The 21,345-nt window shown below is 28.1% G+C and overlaps 1 protein-coding gene across 2 annotated transcripts in view; it reads right to left on the bottom strand.

Annotated features, from left to right (window-relative positions):
• Positions 1-4,033: 4,033 nt before the first annotated feature.
• Positions 4,034-21,345, bottom strand: part of LOC142332313 (nose resistant to fluoxetine protein 6-like) — a 155,216-nt gene continuing 137,904 nt past the window's right edge. For both annotated transcript variants that reach the window (XM_075378676.1, XM_075378678.1), the window contains 7 exons: positions 21,057-21,225; positions 17,863-18,056; positions 13,930-14,071; positions 11,318-11,504; positions 10,547-10,689; positions 6,969-7,090; positions 4,034-6,415 (listed from right to left, as the gene is read on the bottom strand). In XM_075378676.1, coding sequence (XP_075234791.1) covers positions 6,247-6,415; positions 6,969-7,090; positions 10,547-10,689; positions 11,318-11,504; positions 13,930-14,071; positions 17,863-18,056; positions 21,057-21,225 — 1,126 coding nt within the window. In that variant the 3' untranslated portion in view covers positions 4,034-6,246. The remainder of the gene's footprint in view (positions 6,416-6,968; positions 7,091-10,546; positions 10,690-11,317; positions 11,505-13,929; positions 14,072-17,862; positions 18,057-21,056; positions 21,226-21,345) is intronic.

Genomic DNA, 21,345 nt, shown 5'->3' with positions numbered 1-21,345 from the left:
TTCTGTGCCACACACTCATCTCAAAAGCCTCAATTCATTTGCTCTCTGACTTTCTCATCATCCATGTTTTAATATTATGTAAAAATTAATCATCCGAGTAATATGGTTTCCGTAAAAATAAACGTTTAATTGTATTTAAACAAATTCGTAGAATGATTTTTCAAATGATTCAGCGATTTATTAATAATGGCATGGGTACTTGTTTACTAATAAGTCCTTTTCTTTTAAGCTGAAGTACAGTTTTCATATAATAAAAACAGTTTAATTGTCTAGCACATGGTAAACTGAATATTGTTTTTTTTTTATTAATATAAACAACTTGAAATAAGACTGACATCAAGAATGGATTCATTATAGCTAAGATCTCATAATCATAAATATAAATGCAAGGTTACATTAATATATTTAATTTTCTAAATATCAATTTACATGAATTCATACGTATGGGTGTCACTTAATGATCTACCAGCCCAGTTTTTTATCCTGAAAAATAATTCATAGTTTTGGATAGAAGCTGAAGAGATTAAATTATAGTTTACTAGTATTTTAGGTTTTGTCTTATTTTTTTATTGTTATTGAAATTAAATATTTTTTTTTATTTTATATTTCAAAGGTTATAAATGTAATTTTTTTATGTTTCAAACATTTTATTCTGTTTGATAATCACTCTTTATAAATCGTGTATATAAAATTAAAAATTATATGTGGAAAATAATTGGTACAATATGGTGTATTGATCTTTAGGAAGTAAAAGTCAATCCTTCACTACAGGCCATTGCTACATGAAAACAAAACTGAATTGTGACAATTTTTCCATATACAATCTTAGAATTCTCCTTGCAAAATGTTACTGGTTTTCTGAATGTGACAGTGATCTAAGTGCATCAACTTTTTCAATATGTATTTGAGATTTTCTACAAGTCCATTGCTAAGAAGAAAAGAACAGAATTGTATTTTTCAGTGACGAGTGCAAGTATAAAAATAGAAATTATTAGAGTACTTGGTTGTGAATAAAATTATCATCCATCAGAAGTTCATTGAATGTTCCCTTTTTTTCATAAAAAGAGAAAAACTATTAGTTTACAAAAGTGTGCTCACCTGTGAAAGTTGAAGTGACAGGCGGGTCAACCTGCAGACTGCCACTATATTTATGATTACTTGACCGATGACAACTAAAATGGCATGGTGTATTTCTTTGTCAATGAAATGTAATGTACACTGTATTCTTACTGGTTTGTTAAGGTGCATTATTTTTATTGGATTTTAGAAACATGAGATACGTAATTTTTCGTTACTTTTATCTTTAGTTTAATGATAGTAAGTAATAAAACCTGTTTAAGTAAAAATTACTTCAGTGTAAAGCTATTGGTACATTTTTAGACAATGGTTTAATAAACTGCCTTTTTAAAAATAACGGTGTAGCTTATTTCAACAGAGGACTTTCTTTTCCCCTTGTATATGCATCTCATCGCAAAAAGAAATTTAGAAACATACTATAAGTACGTATTTTTATGTAATAATTAGCAAAGGCTTATGAATATCTAATCATATATATATAGAATTTTGTCAGAAAGAAATGCACACTGCCGCAAACTGATGTACTGTGTAAGAGTTAAAATCCCTCATAACACCATCAACTGTTGATGCAAGATATCATATGTCACACAGTTTTTCCAGTATTAAGTAAAAAATAAGAATTACCATGCCAGATTGAAAATACAGGTAATACGGTATATAAAAATGCAAAATTGAACAGTTTTGAAGATATTATTCAAACTTCTAAGGTTTTTAGTGCTTCATAAATTAGACTTTTTTGGGTTACAAGTTATTGCAAGTACACCTGCGTTATGTGTATGATAAATAGAATGCAGACAAAGCGAGTGTTTTTTTTTGGTTTGTTTTTAATTCATTCATTTTTAATGTTCTGCCATTAGGGAAAATACTGTTACGACTTCTGTTCTCCACCTTGTTTTTCTGTTTAGCCTCCGGGTATTACTGTTCAGGTATTACTTCAGAGGATGATATGTATGAGAGTAAATGAAGCATATTCTTGTACAGTCTCAGGTGGACCATTCCTTAAATGTGTAGATAATTGAAACCCAACCAACAAAGAACACCAGTATCCACGATCTAGTATTCAAATCCGTAAAAAGTAACTGTCTTTACTACGGCTTGAACGCTGGAACTCTCGATTTCCAAATCAGCTGATTTGGGAAGTCGCATTCACTTCTAGTCCAACCCGGGCGGTTTCTCCAACATTTTCTATCCTTTGCTAACCTGTTTGTTTCCAAATATTTTCCCTTTTTTATAATCCCATTCATCATTTGAAATATCTTCTTTTCTCTTCCTGTCCTTCCATTCACCATACCTTCTATTTCATCCAATAAAACCTTCTCATACAATGCAATAGCCAGTTCCTTTTCCTATATTCAATCACCATTAGCATTTTCCTGTTCTCTCTGATCCTCCTTAATACTTCTTCATTTGTTACATAGTCTTGCCATCTGACATTTATCATTCTGTGCCACACACTCATCTCAAAAGCCTCAATTCATTTGCTCTCTGACTTTCTCATCATCCATGTTTTAATATTATGTAAAAATTAATCATCCGAGTAATATGGTTTCCGTAAAAATAAACGTTTAATTGTATTTAAACAAATTCGTAGAATGATTTTTCAAATGATTCAGCGATTTATTAATAATGGCATGGGTACTTGTTTACTAATAAGTCCTTTTCTTTTAAGCTGAAGTACAGTTTTCATATAATAAAAACAGTTTAATTGTCTAGCACATGGTAAACTGAATATTGTTTTTTTTTTATTAATATAAACAACTTGAAAGAAGACTGACATCAAGAATGGATTCATTATAGCTAAGATCTCATAATCATAAATATAAATGCAAGGTTACATTAATATATTTAATTTTCTAAATATCAATTTACATGATTCATACGTATGGGTGTCACTTAATGATCTACCAGCCCAGTTTTTTATCCTGAAAAATAATTCATAGTTTTGGATAGAGGCTGAAGAGATTAAATTATAGTTTACTAATATTTTAGGTATGTTACTTTAAAAAAAATAGGATTCTTCATTTCTAATAGAATACGTTTTCAAAAAAAAAAAAAAAATATTAAGAATAAATTATTTGGTAACTTGTAAGAAATTAATCCTTATGATATTCCACCAGATTCGTCTAGTGGAAACCTGTCATCGTAAATCAGCTGATTTCGAAGTTGGAGTTCTCACAGGACCAAATCCAAATAAAGTTAGTTGCTTTTATTCTGATTCGAATACTAGATCGTGATTGCTGGAATTCAATTAACTACATCATGATTGGGTTCAATTATCTATATGTCTCACGAACGGTCGGCCGAGTTACTTCAAGATTTCACATTTACTATACTGTTACATTACACTGATAATTACTAATTGTTGATGCAGCTATAAAAAAAAAATTGATTATGATTGGGATGCTAGCATATGTATATTTCAGCTTTAAAATGTTGAGAAATAAATATAATATTTCCTGAAAAATTTTATCTTCATTTCTACATTGACTTGTCAAATACAAATTAATTTTTGATGTGATTATACATGGAACTCTTGGACAATTCCATTTTGAAAAAAAAATTCTTGTGATGATGAAACGTAAATTATTTTTTATAATCCAAACAATCTTTGCAACATATTACCATTTTTTTCTTCAATTTTCTATTTTGATATTTCTTCACAGATATTGTTTACAGATTTAAAGGTTGTATTAGTAATTGATTGATTTTCAGGAAAGCATGATAGTAATGAAATTAATATTTTTTTTGATCTTTTATTAATGAATTTAGTTTTGTTTTATTTTTTTATTCTTATTGAAATTAAATATTTTTTTTATTTTATATTTCAAAGGTTTTAAATGTAATTTTTTTATGTTTCAAACATTTTATTCTGTTTGATAATCACTCTTTATAAATTGTGCATATAAAATTAAAAATTATAAGTGGAAAATAATTGGTACAAAAATTAAAAAAAACATTTTAATACAAAACAATATTTTTTTTATTAAACTTTTTAATGTCCTACATGCTAAAAAAGAATAATGAATATATTTACAATTATTTAACTTAAATTAAAAACATACAACTCTATTTTTATTTACAAAAAAAAATGTATAGTTCTGTGTTTATTTCAGAGGTTATTTAATAATAAAATATAATATTAAACAATAAATCATACACCTTTCTAAGAAACAAAATGAAAATTCTTATAATTAAAACTGTCTTTGGTTGAAACCTGGTCTTTCATTCATATATTTTTATTTATTTGTCCTTTTTTAAGCTCTTTTTTTACTTTTCTGTTTTGTTCCATATAATCTATATTTTACATAATATTTATAATCCAATAAAGAATGTTATAAGCATTGTTACTCATCGAGTTATTTTGATGTTAATAATTATAAATTTCTAATTTACTAAAGAGTAACCATGCTTTTTCAAAACAGAAATTTATTTTCAAAAGTAGTAATCACTTTTTTATACAAAAAAAAACATTATTTTGGAGCAAATATGACTTTATCTACATGGAACTCTATGGACAATTCCATTTTCAACTCTATGCGGAAAATGAAATCAAATCACATTCTGTCAAGCTTAAACTTTCATTCAGTCATTATCTTTCAAGTTTCATTTTTGTTTCAATATAAGAATTTTTATTAACTCCACATACATCTTCAACTCTTATTAACTAAATAAGAAAAAATTACTGAGAATAAAGAATATTACTTAAAAAAAAAGATGTTTACTCTAGGAATTTAAAAAATAAATTCATAGAATCATAAATATTGTTACAAATATGTAATTATAAAAAAAATAAGTTAAAATACCAAATACTAAAACTCTACTTTACTAGATTTATTTTAAAATTCTATTATTTCTATAATGTTAAATTTCCATGGTAGAATAGAAGCATTTTTATCTTTTATCCAAAAAAAATTCTAGATTCAAATTCTGCTCAGGATTTTAGTATTTTTTGTTACAAAAAAAAAGAAGTAATTAGGCGTCAGTCTATATATTCTGAAGAGGACACATAAATATAAATTACCGGATGCAAGTTCAACAGCATTTGATATTGACAACCTTCAGGTGTGTTACATATTTTAAGTTTTATCATTCAAAATAATTTTATAAATATATAAAACCTCTTTAATCAAAGTTGTTATACCTTTCTGGCATTTTTATGAATTCTTATATTGTGGAAATATAATGATACATAAAAAAAGTTAAAAAATCAAAAAAAAATCAGTATTTTTTATGTTTTTCTGCACACCCATCCCCAAAATTAATTTCCAAGTAAATGTTTTTATTTGTCTACATTTGCTATAGTACATGGAAGAAACTAAAAAAATTCTGTGAAAAATGTACCACCGATAAAATATTAACTAAGATTTCTTTATTGAGGGTAGGGGTGAATTATGATGAAATATTTCTGTAATATAAAATTAAATGTTTAAATAAACCAATGAAAGTTTTAAAAAATTAAAAAAATTGATATTTTTGAAGTTTGTTTCGCTCCCACCCCAATTTTGTTCCTAAAGTAATTTTTTGCGTCATTTGCACTACTAATATGACTAGGAAGACAAATATAAATAAAAATACAATAAAATAAAGTGATACCATTTTTGATTTTGGGGGAAGGGTAAGAATTTTGAGGGTAATTATTTTTTTTAATGTTTAGATATGCTTGTATGCATGTACTGAACTTAATATAAAGTGGGGTTATGTTCGCAAAATTTTGAGAAAATTTACACCAAATAAACTATCTACCTCATACTCCTTGAGATATTGATCCCAAACGTTTACTAATATATACAAGACTGTATGATAAATTTCATAAAAATTGTTTTATCCAGTCAACATTTATTGAGATTCAAACATATTAACATACATTTGTACAAAAATTACCCCTACTCTTTTTTATTTTTTTGTTTTTTGGGGTCCCTGGGTCATAAAACATTGAGAAATGCAAAAAACCTATACCTCATTTTTTGACTGATTACTTTACTTTCCTTTTTGCAGCATAGCTCTAAATCTATGTTGCCAGGGAAATAATTGTTAATCATGGTACATACAAACAGCCATGTTTATTAACAGACATGATTGAATAAATTATTACCAAAATTACAAAAGAAAAAATTTAATTATAAATATCACAATCAAAATATTTCTCACAAAAAAAAAAAATAGTACCTATTAACTATTACCATTTATAATATTATCTTTATTAAAATAATTACTATTATTTATGTTATTTGTGATTGTCACTGGTATTCCAGGAGCTATTTGTGATAATCCTACATTATTTCCACCATTCATTTGTTGCTGTGGTACTTGCTCTAGATCAGAATGTTTTGGAGGTTCTCTACAAAGAAAAAAATTAATTAGTAAATTAGTTCATACATAAATAAATCAATATAATATATATTTATTTATTTACACAGTAAATAAACAGTACAGTACTATATTACTATACAGTAGTGTGGACAGTACTGTAGTATTTGGCTAGCCATATACATGTTATATTAAATGTTTGTTTTTAGTTTATTTTTTTTAATGACTTCATATAGTCTTTATATGAAATAGCAATTTTAATCTTTTAATCCTTTAATTTATGTTTAGTATGTAATTTTATAAATATTATACATAATTGATGATGCGGGATTCCGTGAAAGTACTTTTGTGATAAATTATATAAATTTACAAATAAGGTAAGAGTTGTCTTATATCTGTACTTGGATGGATTAATTATATATATATATATATATATATATATTATTAATCATTGTTCATACAAACAGCCATGTTTATTAACAGATATATGACTGTAATAATGTAATAATTCTTTTATAACTTGTGAATAAAATTTATAAATAAGTAGTATAATATATTACCATAAAAGAAAAAAATTAACTTACCTTCTTTTCCAACCGTTTTGTAACCATAACTTTGATACTGTTCTAAAAGGTGCTTCTACTAATAAATATAAAATCACGGATAATAATAATGACACAGTGAGATCACCAAGCATCATCCATACCTAAAAAAATTTAAAAAAATACAGTAATAGATTTTGATTAAAGACTTACAGGTTCAAAACCCTGCAAATTTTTATGCGGAAAAAAATTTAACATTAAATAATCAAGGAACGCTAGAGAATATTGTGAAAAAAAGAAAATATTAGGCCTGAAATGTAATAACAATAAGAATATTTTAAGATCAAACAAGGAATTTTATTTAAAATGAGAAAAGATAATCAACAAATAAAAAAAAGAATAATGCTTTACGGTCATTTAAACAAAATGTACTTAGAAGAATTGACAAAGAAGATTTTCAACTTTTTTAATAATTTCAAAAGTAAAACGAATTGGCTTCTAGGTACAGGAAAGTGTCTCCAAGAGACTGGAATAAGAGAAAAAGAAGAAATTTTAGACTGGGAAATTTATTCATGTAAAAAAATACATGAATCTTAAAACGATCTAAAGCGGTTGAAGACAAAAAAGGAAACAACAACAGGAGAATAACAGAAAAAAGAGAAAGATTAAGAAAAATTATGATTAAGAGATGGCAGAACATTAAAGCCTCAAAAGAAAAATAAGTTTGTTCAAGCAGTTCAGAGATAGCCAGGTCAAAAAAAAATTATGATAAAAAGAAACATTAAAAAAATGCACTTAGGGTACACCCAAGAGGCGTCCTGCAAACCAACAATGTTTGAAGACAGATGATGCGAATGATGCCCACCATCTTTCTCATCCCAGCTGGCCTGCCACAAGGTATTGCCATGTTGTTCAATTTCTCAAAGTTTATCCAAAGTCAACTAATCTGACTTCTTAGCAACATACCACTGCTGCTTCTCAGATGCAATCAAGTCTCTCATTTTCATGCCTGCAATCACTAAAACTGCCTCCCGTGACATAGTACGGTAACCACCCACCTGTTACCATTAACAATATTAGGTATTGAGCCCTTAATAATATGTTCCGATAACTTTTATATTTTAGCCTATCTGCCCAACAGGTGCCGTGTATCACATAACAGCCTTGCACATGCCTTCATACAGAATGCTCATGGTCATAAAGTTAAGGCCCCAATCAGGATTGACCACACATCGAATACCGAAGCTGTTGCAGGCCATCTCCATGACGTATTCAAGGTGCTTCTTAAATTGCAGTTTCTTATCAAGAAACACCCCGAGGTACTTTTGGACTTGAACATACTTTATACACTGGCCTGCCATCGAAACACGGTCACTGACTTACTGCCAAACACCGGTTTTAGGACCATGATCGTGGTCTTTCCCAGGCTAAACGTCATTTTTTTTTGATTACCCCACTGCTCAAGTATCATGCCCAAGTGGCTCGGCATTCTACCTCCTACCACGAGGTTCCTTTGACCAGCAGGAGCCCATTGTCAGCATAAAAGCCACTTTTTGAACACTTGCTGGGCAACTTCAGCCGCAGAAAAGAATCAAACTTCACCACCAACAATAATGGACCCAACACGCTGCCCTGGGGACATCCCTTAGACAGCATCTTTCAAACCTCATGGCCGCCCTCACAGAACAGCACATCCCGGTGACTGAAGTAACTTTGCATAACTTACAATTCACTTACAGTACAATCTGTTTTTTGGAGTTGGTAAATAGCAGAAGACTACCATAGATTATTAAATGATCTGGAAATGTGTAGGAAAATCCCCAGGTCATATTCCATCCCACTGGTTGTTACTACACTCATCACACAGAATATGGCGTCCTCCGTGAATGACAAGTCAATACAAGTGCGTGAAGTCATCTAATTGTAGTAAACGAGGACTTTGAATATTTTTTACATTTGAGCTGAATTACTGACAATTGTATTGTAAAGTGGGTACATACGGTTTTAGGTGGTGATAGAATAGTAATAGAGTTAGGTGCACGGGGTGTTTGACCTTCTGTGGTTAGGCAGTTAGTTTTAGCAGTTTCTGAGTGCGTGGTAGAGTTAGGTGTCTGATGCCTTTTAAAAAGGCAAATTTTGATGAAGGCAAAATTAACTGATGTGAATGTCTTTCGAGGCATTTGCATCAGTGGCATCTCATCGAAACCGACTGATGACAGTGGAATGTCATCAGTTTGAGAACAAGAAAATGTCCTCCGATTAAGCCACTAATGGCTAGGGACAGAGGTGATGGTGTGGCAACCAGACATGTTACAAGGCGAGTGTTCTTCTTCCTTGGAGGGGAATTGAGATAATGGTATCGTATATACATTGCAATTTAACACCTACCATAAAGCGGTCTTATTGCGGTTCCAGTGACGTATAAGTGGCATTGTAGCTGATGGCTTACAGGTTGCGACATCACATGATCTTTGGTAAATGAAACCATGGTTATTAATTTCTGGCACGGTCAAAGGTCAAGTTTCTGGCAAAGGAAAATATCCTATTTACTGAAAGATTTATTTAAAATTACATTTGTGTTTTGGGGATAAAAATGGAAAAAATTGGGGTTAGAGCAGTGTTGTGCTCTAACTCAGGAAAAAATCACAACTCAGGAAACATCTAAAAATGTTCAGGATTTTGAAGCTTTTCATTATAAAAGGTTTTGTTGTTGTTGGTACGCCAAATTCGTAGACATTATTTAGATACAATTGGTAAAAATATTTAACAAAATCATATAAAATGAAACATAAACCATGTAACATTCTCGCGGCGGGCCATAGGTCCATCTTTTTTCTAGTTCGGCATAAAATTTAACATTGCTTTTGCCATGTGAAACAATCATTTTTGTTATTTGTATATATATATATTTTGTTTTTCAATATTTTTTAGTGTATTTTGTTTTTTTTATGTTCTTTAATTTTTCTGTTATTCGAGAAGGGGGCCTTTTACACCCCTTCAAACTGTTAAATTCTATTTATCTTTATTTAAATTTTTTATTTTTATATTTTGCATCTTATTGTTAAGATTTCGACTGTGATATCAGTTTTAAGTAAATTTTTAGTGATATCTTATCTGTGTTATTAAGTTTTAAGCTGTGTAAGTTTTAAGCTTTTTAATATTCAGTTTCAATCTTATTTCGGTTTTTCTTTTTTGTTGTTATAATATTTCGAATCCTAGTAAAGGCAGTTACTTTTATATGAATTTGAATTCTAGATTGTGGATAGCAGCGTTCTTTGGTGGTTGGGTTTCAATAAACCACACATCTCAGGAATGGTCGACCTGATACTGTACAAGACTGCACTTCATTTACATTCATACATATCATCCCCAATCATCAGCTGAAGTAATAACTTATAGTGGATCCGGAGGCTAAACAGATAAAGAAAGTGATGATAATGTGAAAGCGTTTTATACTCTCAAAAAAAAGTTGAAAGTTTTTTAATAATTTTCGTTGCTAAACATTAACAAAAAAAAAATAAAAATCAGATTTAAAATCAACTTTTAAGACATGCAACTTAACTTCAATATAAATTACTTCATAATATTGCTATTTTGTAATACGATATAACAAAACATACCATTTTGGGATAAGTGAGGTATTCAGATGTTGGATTCGATGAAACTTGTGCCAACTGAACGGCTGGGTGTATTAATACTATACAATAAGCTAAACGGCTAAGAGGTGTATAAATTTTTTGAGCAAACAGCCATGTAAATAGACCTGAAAAATATATACAAATTACCAACGTTTTTATTAAATTTATTTTAAAAGTTAAATAATGTTATATCTTGAAATAATCTATGTAAGTCATTAATTTTTTTTTCTTATATGATTTGTAACTCTTATCTACCTTATATTTCTTTATAAAATTATGCATCAGTTATCGTGGCCTGCTTTTCATTAGGAAATGTATAATAAAAAAAGAGTTGTTTATCCATTACATACATACTTGCTCGTAATAACATAACCATAATATACATTACATAACATAAAATAACATAATAACAATAATATAATGACAATATATAATACAATAACATAACCATAACATACTTGCTCCTCTCTATTGGTGATCTTTTTCAGTGAAAGAAACTATATTTACTTATAATCAGTGTGTAAATTATTATAATTAAAACATTACAATATCTGATATACTATGTAGCTTGCATACTGTTGATAATAAACTCCTTCAATTTATTTCAATTTTACCAATTAATTTGTTTTTTGTAAATCCTAACACAAATCGACATATTTAAAAAAAGATGAAACAAAAAGGAGGCTATAATTACTAAAATTTGGTATTACTGATTAGATTAAAAAAATTATTTATTAATTAAAAAGTTCTTACCAAATCCAGTAGTATAAGAAACAAGGATAATCCATCCAATTCCAATACTCCAAGTAAGTGGTAATAGTGCAGAAAATATAGCATTCTCCAGAGCACTATAAGGTCTTCCAGGTATATAAAGAACTAGACAATATGCTTGTATACCAAACGCAATAACAAATAATAGTATTCCAGGATATATAAAAATCTAAAAAAAGACGAAAGACTTTTACTTAAAATTAAAATTCTAGATGATAAGATAATATATCAAGGTAAAAACAACATTAATCCTTTTAAGATATTTTACAGATGTATATAAAAAAAATTTTCATATTTTTTTTTGCTGAGATGTTCAAAAAATTTTTATACATTCTGTTTATTATGCATATTTTAATATAAATACAAACTGTAATTTTCTTTATTTAATCTCCATTTATGTCTTATTTTTATTTTATGATGGAATGCGAGTAGTTATAGTTTGTATTAATATCAAGTGATAGTTAAAATTTAATTATTTTATTTGAATTACTTATTTTCCTTTCTGATTTGAAATAATATATATAAAGCATATTTTCACGATATAAAAAGATATATTAATTAATTTTTTTACATTATCTGTTAAAATGTTTCATATAGTTGTGACAGATGTAAAACACCTGAATCTATATGAGAAATTCTTTCTCTGAGAATAATGATTTCAACATTCTGTCAGTCAACAAAGTGAAGGTATAATTTTTTAGGGTTGGATAACATTATATGTTTCATTTGTCGTATACATCTGTCTTTATTCCCTCTCTAACAGGAATGGATAAGGGAATACCTCTGTAGTAGCACTCTTCGATTAAAAATATTTCTAATTAAGCAGATATATATTTAGAATGTGGTTAAAAAATGCATTTGATTTGAATTATGTCTGACCATAGTTTACTGTTGTTGTGTGTCTATTATAATAATAATAATACAATTAATTTTAGTTTCAAAATATTACAAAATTTTAATAATATTTATACAAATATAAATATAAATTAACTTCTAAAGATGTGTTTACTTATACACGATTAAAATTACAGCATAAACCTAAATTACTGGAAGAGAAGCTTCCAGTAAGGGAAAATGCCAGAATAAGAAAGAGAAAGAAAATTAAAAACGAAAACAACAAACAGATTGAAAAAGAAAAATCAAAAAACCAACAACAAAGGAATTCTTTCTAGAAAGAATTTCTAGAAAAACTTAGAAGATTTAGACAATAGAAATCATTAACTTAAAAGAACAAAAGTATAGGTCAGCTGCTATTATTACAGGTCAGGCCCAAGGCCCAGTGGTACTGCCACAATAAATACAAGACAATGTGTGATAAATAAAGAAGTTCAGTGTGAATTAATTATGAAATGTGCAAGAGCATTCAAAGTGAGTGTATGGTAACAGCTAAGTATATAAGTGAAGAGTGTATCACTAGCGTATTCTGTTTTGAAGTAGTGTTGTCTGCGGTAAAGTATGGAAAGCTGTTCGGTGAGTTTGGAGATCATTGTGAAAAGGGGACAATGTGACATAATTCACTGATAGAAGTATGAGCTAATTTTCTCTTCTGATTGTATTAAAAGCAAATAATTATGTATAAAGTTAATCATTGATTTTGTAATTGTTATTTCACTTGTTAATGTAATATAATCGCTTTTAATTTTGTATTAATTTTTATTAGCTGTAATAGAAAGTTTATAGTAAAATCAGAAATGTATTTTGTGATTTATAATTGAGTTATTTTATATATAGTAATTTAAGAGTAAAAAAACTGTATTTGTAAGAATTTTCATGTTTGCTTGGTCTTAATATTGCTGTTGAACTGGGAATGCTGACAATGCTCTTATAAAACTAAAAAATTGCATTTGTAATTATAAATATGCGAAGTTGTTTGTAGTTGTCCTTTTTCTGTTCTAATCACACTTTCTCTTTAACCAAAACACCAAATTAAACAATATAACACCATTAAACAATACTTTTTTTATGTGTTTATTTGTTTCATAATAAAAAGAACCAAGCTTTTTACACATCTGAACATTATGAGTTGTTGATAAATACAACAGCAATTTATTAGATGAATTAATATATTTTAAATTCATCATATTTTTTGATCATCTTCTATTATGTGTTTGCCTAAAAAAAAAAACCTGTCATAACCTCAGTTTACACCAGTGTGAGAACAGCAGGACCAGTCCCTGAAAATGGCCATAAAAATGGCTGAAAATATTTTAAGTAAGTTATTAAAAAATTTTTAATTTGGCTCAGTTTGTCATTTTATGAGATTTTTTATATTTTAAATTAGAAATAACATAAATTTAATACTGATTTGGATAGACAAAGATTGAAAAGTAAACTGGATGGACCCTGTAGAGTGGAACAATTTGGTGGTTTGGTGTGTTTCTTGTTATGGGGTGTATAAATAATTTCTACATGAAGTATCACTCGGATCAAAATTTGATAATTAAGGATTAAATTTACTTAAAAATATGAGTATTTATCTTAAGTGTTTTTATATGAAAAATAGAATATAAAAATAAAAGAACCAAGAACAGAAATAATTTTTTTGTTTTTGATTCTTTTTAATAGATTAAATCTAATCAAACAAATTTTCTTACCTTAGGTATAGTACATTTTGCTATTTTCATTCTGTGACTAATATAGCCTATAATAACTCCAGCTAAATATGGTATACTGCGTGAATGCGATCTTATATAAACTGAATTATATTCCTTATCCACATATGGATTAACTAATAATCTGTAATTAAAAAAATTATTAATAAATAAAACTGAATTGTAAATAATAATATTCATTCTAGTTATGATTATTTAAAAAAAAATATTTCATGACATTAGAAATTATTAAGGGCTAGATAATATTATCAGCAGTTGCAGGTTAAGATCAAACAGGCCCCTAGGTGGTTCACACTAAACAGCTCCCAACAAATAATTATAAACTAAGGAAAACAAATTTAAGTTCAGTTTTTTAAAAATAAGATTTTATTTATAATCACAGCTAAACTTTTCAAATATATCATATCATCTAACTAAATTTTTTTGTAAAGTTTCTGATTTGATGGCATAGAAGACTCAATGAATCTAAATGCTCTTGTTGTATAGTTGCTCTTTGAGTAGCAGCAATTTTTGTTTTTTTGTGCAGACAAATTGGTTTTCCATGATTAAATTTTAATTTAAAATCTGAAAGTGTTCTGTTTATAATTAATTGAATTTGTTTTATTTCTTATTTTTGATTTCCATTTCTTTAAAGGCCCCAGGAATCTCACATTTTTTATGACTACACTTTTTGATGATCAAATTAATTTGTTTATTTTAATTTTATACATTTATATAATTTTTTAAATTTCCAAATTTTAATTGAAGAAAAAAAATTATTTTTTTAATTATTATTATATTTTTCAGAATGTTTAATTTTTGGGAGCCCTAGGCAACTACCTACCTAGTCTTGGCTATTGGTTAATCTTCCACTATTTAATTAATCAAATGGTAAAATAATTTGTGATTTAAAAAAAAATTGATGGTCGTAACGTATTTAATGTAACAGACTCTTGATTTTTCATTCAGATATAATTCCCATTTAGACATAATATCATTCATACATAAAAAAACTTTACATGGCATTCTTTTTAAGCAGTTTAGTATCAGGTAAGACAAATGGTCTTATATATCCTGCAAAATTCCATTCATACAATCCTAGATAAAAAAACCTGGAAGAAGGGCATTAAAACACAAAAAGAAGATTAAAATGTTGTCAGAATGGTGGTTTTGTTTTTTTTTTTTGTTAGTGAGCAAAAAATGAGTGAGTGTTATATTTATCCTAAAAGAAAACTCTCAATTCAACATCATATTAAAAATTAATTAAAAAAAAACAAAAAACAGTTAATTTTGATCTGAAAAACAGTTGAATAAACAATAGTCTGTTTAATCCAATTTCTTTTAATGACTAAATGAGATTTTGTTTTATACTTCCTTTTTTCAGGAAATTCAAAATATATTGTACTCTTTGATTTGCACACGAGAGATTGTTTTTCAGCAGACATTTATTTTAGATGTTCATGTCATCCAACATGATATAATTAAGTCAATTCTATTATTAATGGCTTTAACTTTGTGATTATAACTGGTAATCCTGTTGTTTATTCATCTTACCATAGAATTTTATTTTTTTCAGAAAAACAAAACAGCAGCACAATTTAATGTATACTAAAATGTTTAAAGTTAAAATCACATTAATTGCTGACTAAACTACTAACCTGAAAATTTTTAACTCCAGAAACCTGTTGGTTCTGTATGTTACAGATATATTTTTTAATAAATTGATTATGCATTTTAGTTGATCATAATTTTTATTTTTTATATTTTTTTAAAACCAGTCATTTGACTGGTTTGATGCAGCTCTCCAAGATTCCCTATCTAGTGCCAGTCGTTTCTACATCCTACATCCCTAATAATTTGTTTGTTTTATATATTCCAAATGTTGCCTGCCTGTTCAATTTTTCCATCTAATTGTCCCTCCAATATCAAAGTGATTATTCCAGGATGCCTTAATATGTGGCATATTTTTCCAAACGCTTCTTTTCTCATCGATTTGCCACAACACCTCTTCATTAGTCATTTTATCCATCCATCTGATTTTTAACATTCTCCTATAGCACTGCATTTGAAAAGCTGCTAATCTTTTCTTCTCAGGTACTCCGATCGTCCAAGTTTCGCTTCCATACAAAGCGATGCCAAACATATACTTTTAAAAATGTTTTCCTGACGTTTAAATTAATCATTGATGAAAGAAAATTATATTTCTGAGTGAAAGCTTGTTTTGTCTGCAATATTCGGCATTTTATATCGCTCCTGCTTCGTCCATTTTAAGTAATTCTACTTCCCAAATAACAGAATTCTTCCTATTTTTATATTCAGTGGTTCATCTACATTATTTCTACTACATTTCAATTTTTTATTACTACTACAGATTTTTATTTATAGTTGCATAACAAGTTTCATAAAATGACAACTACTGTAAAGCTGTCAAGTAGGAGTTGAAATCAGTTTGTGGATGGAGAAATGAATGAGAAGACAAGAAGGAACCAAATGAGGTATAAGACATGATCTTTAACAGGAGAATGTATGTGAGAGATAGTTGAGTGAATGAGATTGTAATAATGTAGCAAATCTACATTATTAAGGACTGATGAGGTAAGGTTACCATGAGTGAAAAAAAAGCTAGAGATAGATGAATGAAAATTCAGAACTTTTACTAATCTAAAAAGGGGTTAGGAAAAGTATAGAGAGAAGAGGATGTATCTGGCAAGAGGAGGATAATTGACGCAAAAGTAAGAGAAAATAGAGAGGCCTTGAAGGAACTTCAGCTGTTAGTCTTTTTATGCAGTCCCTGGACAGATCCACAAGTAGCCACCCGCTTGTGGAAGTTGTACCAGCTGTACAGTCCTTTTATTCTCAAAATGGAAACTGGACTACTCTTAATGAAGCCTTATAAAAGAAGAGATCAAGGATAAGGGAAGGCATTAGATGATGAGGAAGGATAGTAGATGATATCCCTACAGAGATATCTTCAAGATCCCCTCTTCAAATAGTGGATTCTATTCTGTCCACAATACTGTCCTGTCCAAGCAATGGAAGATTGAAAATTTGTATCCAAAATCGGAGCAGAACAATATTGATAAATAGTTTTATGTTTGTCATATTAAATACATTTACAAAAAAAAAAAAAAATGTTTTTCATCAAAAATCTTATAAGTATATAATTTGAATGTTTTATAAATATGTATAAACTTGAAAAGAAAAGAAAGAACATTTTATATATATATATATTTTTAACTTTTGAACTGACTGTGGTTTTGGGGTCTGGGGGATGTGAAACACAGTGATACGTAGAAATTTTCCAGAAGTTGAATCATGGCACCATTACAATAGCTAGCTTTCTTATGAAATCTACCTAATACTGCAGATTGTATAAAGATTATATCAGTTTTTTGTATGGAAGATTTTTTATCATTCTCTCTACAGGTTGACTCCAAGGTACTCTTCACAAAGATGAAGGTATGCTAGATCCCAACTTTTTGAACTCAATAGAAGGCTCATGGATGAAATTAATAACTTACAGAATTGTTCAATCTCTGTACAGAATGTACAATCTCTGAAAGCTTGTGTTGTGATATGATAAACGTATGAATTTGGATGGAGAAATATAGAAAACTTATAAATCATATAAATTTTATATGTTTTAAGTAAAATCTATTTCTCTCTCTCTCTATATATTTTTTTTGGAGGTTATATAAAACCCACAAATTTTGAGAAGATTTGACTAATAACTGAATTTAATTTAAATATTATTGAAATAATGATATATATATAGATAGAAGTTAGATTAAAATGAGAAATTACCACGTATTGGTGTATAATGATTTTACGTTTTAATTACACTAAAACAAAATAAGAAACAGGTATACATCGGTACAAAAAATTGTTATATGATAACAAATTCAGATAAAAGTATAGATACAGTGGAATACTCACTTTAAATATAGTTTTAATTTTCCGTCATGGTTTCCCATATATGTAATTGTAAATGGTATAATTAAACTAATAATAAATATGATACCGCAGACTATTTCACCATAAAATGGTGATTTCCATAACAAATATATAATGCAAGCACTGACAATAAAAAAATGCATATCACATGCTAGGTACCAAGACATTAAAACACACTGAAACAAAAAGATATTACCATGAAAAGAGGTTGTACAAATATAAAAAAGATTTATAAATTCTTTTTTTATGAATTCTTGTATTGTTCAATTAAAATTATAATTCTTCAAAACTATTATTATTAATTGTATAGATTATATTTGTATTAGTAATAATTATACATAGTGTAAAAGTTTTGGGCATATTTTTAGATAATAAAGTTTCATGGAATAATCAGAATAATTTAATTTTCAACATCAAATTTACAGTTTCACTTTGAAATGTCTTAATCAATCACTAGCTTATCACCAGATATTTATTATTTTTATATGTGTATATTATCATCTAATATACAACATTATTTACTTTGAAAAGACAGGACAAGTTTTCTCAATGTAAAAATTAGCTGTTGCAATTTTGTTTAGTTTCAGTAATAATTACTGATGTTGACTGATTATTAATAAAATAAAAATTATAATAAAATGTCCATTGGATAAAATAAATTTTCTGTTAAAAGAATAACATACAAATTTTGGATCAAATTTGACCCCTTTATCAGATGATATTTTTATCTTATTAAAAATTATGCATGATTAAAGAAACAATTGAGAATAAAATTAAAAATTCTTAGGAAAACAATGTTCATTTCTTGTTTGATAGGTACATCACATAACAATTTTAATAACAGCCACACACCTTGAAAAATAGATGCAGTATCAAAAATTATAAATAATTAAAAAACGTTTTTAATTCTTAAGTTGGATCCTGTGTGACTCCCTATATTTTAAAAAGTTTCCATCTCATCTACATTAATATTAGATACGGTTGGATTTTCTATCTTGAAAATTAAAATTTAAAAAGTCTGATATTTTAAGTATAGGTTTAATTCCATTCAGCCCTTGCCTTATACGATGGTGTAAAAAAATTACGCCAAAGCTTGGATATATATAAAATCAGTGTCAATCAACATTTTTTTTTTTGATCAACAGGTTTTCAAGATATGAGACAAAAACTATTTAGAAATAATGTTGAATAACATCCAATTTCTAAATGAAGTTGGCTAAAACTTTGGAATTTTAACAGCTGAAGTTGCGATAATGCATCATAATTTGTTTTGCATCATTATCATATGAAATTAATATTTTTTTTATTGTTTTTAAGTAGACTATTTTAATAACAATCTTGCAAATTATTAAACAATAACAAAAACCTTTTTCTTGGTAATAAGTATTTCATGTTATTTTTCACTAAATTTAATCATGTTTTCCTTCTTCTGAGATGACCTATAAATAATTTATATAAGAATAAACTCTGATGTACAATATTATTTTAACTAATTATTATGTACTCAAAAATAGCAATAGTTTTCAAACGTAAACTTATCTGTTTGTCAGTTATTTATTTTGTCTGTAACTAGACAGAACAAAATTAACATTATGTTTTCACAACTTCAACAGCAATTTCTGTTAACTGCAGATGTCTTTGGAAGGACCAAAATTTCTCAGTAAATAGTAAGTATTGAGCTTGCTGCAAGGTGGCTGTCGTAATGTATTACAATTTGGATATATTTAGGTTGTTCAAATTTTGCAATTAAATGTGTAGGATGCTTACATTGCACATATTGAACTTGATGGTCAGTTATTGTGAGTTGTGGAGTTAGATTCACTTCTTTGGCTGAGGTTGCTCAGCGAGTGTCTCATCGTGGATTATGCTGATGATGTTCTCCTGCTGGTCAAGTGAGTCTACTGGATGGAGGTTGAATTCCAAGCCGCACTATCATGTAGGATACTTGAGCTAAATATATATCAACATAAAACGACGTTTAGGTCGAAGAAGACCTAGATGATGCTCCTCAAATGACGTTTGGCTTTGAGGCGGTGAGTCTGCCTATCCACGTCTCGAACTCGAAAATTATTCAGTCCTCACAGAGCCAATTATAAGGGGGATCAGTTTTTGTTTTTTTCTAACGTTCCATTCGTCCTAGACTAAAACCGCCCTGGATCTCCACCGATCCGGGCTTTTGCCCGGATCGGTGGAGATCATCTGAACCTAAATCCAAGTTCTTGGATCAAGTTCTTGCATAGGAATTCATCTATGCTGTTCATTGTTTCTTCTAAATCCTTTTTACTCTCGGCTAGAATTACTATATCATCAGCAAATCGTAGCATCTTTATATTTTCACCTTGTACTGTTACTCCGAATCTAAATTGTTCTTTAACATCATTAACTGCTAGTTCCATGTAAAGATTAAAAAGTAACGGAGATAGGGAACAACCTTGTCGGACTCCCTTTCTTATTATGGCTTCTTTCTTATGTTCTTCAATTATTACTGTTGCTGTTTGGTTCCTGTACATGTTAGCAATTGTTCTTCTATCTCTGTATTTGAACCCTAAAAATTATAAATTATAAAAAAATTGAAAGAACATTTTAAATTTTATGTTGGATTCTATAGGACCCTCCATTTTTTAAAAAGTTTCATGTCATCTACATTAATATTAGATATGGATGGATTTTCTAAAATTAAAGTTTAAAAGATTTTATATTTTAAGGACAGGTTCCATGCAGCCCCTTGTTTTTTTGGTGGCTTAAAATCTTATTTATTTAAAGGTTAAATAATACTATTCCATCTTACGAGTAGTACATTTCCTCAGATCTGTTGTGAATCGTATAATATATTAATTATAATATATTTCATAATATGGAACTAAATAATATGGATTAAATAAAATATTTATTTATGTATTTAACTTGTACGTAAATGACATATATATCCTACATTAAATCAATCACTCCATTTGAAGGAAGCAGCAAAATTTACTGTTTTTACAATTCTTTTCTTTTAAATTAATTATCATTGAGCAGATGAGATTTTTCTTATTTTTGAAAACATTTTTTTCTTTACTACAGGTTATCTTCAGTAAGTGTATATACCTTAATTAGACTTTTCCATTGATTTGAATTCATCGCATTTACTACTAATGAATTAACAATTGTTGATTAAATAAAAAGGATTTACATACCTGTTTTTCTGGTTGTATATAATTATTAATAAATAATGTATTTAACCACCATGTTTCACGGCAATTTTCACTTTCTAAACCAAGTTTTATATTCCATATCGGACCAGATCCTAAATGGATGAGTAGTAAAGCATAGACACCCATGACAACAGCGTATACAGGCATTAACCTTTATTTGTAAAACAAAATGAATTTATATTAATAGTAAACATCATTAATTAATTTGTAAATAAAATTTTGATTTAAAAAAAATACACTATAAAAAATAGAATTAAAAATTTATCTCTGT

This window comes from Lycorma delicatula, chromosome 11, assembly GCF_047948215.1.
Source record: "Lycorma delicatula isolate Av1 chromosome 11, ASM4794821v1, whole genome shotgun sequence".
Taxonomy (NCBI): Eukaryota; Metazoa; Arthropoda; class Insecta; order Hemiptera; family Fulgoridae; genus Lycorma; species Lycorma delicatula.
The sequence above is the reverse complement of the archived record's forward strand: the minus strand, read 5'-3'. Positions and strand labels throughout refer to the sequence as shown.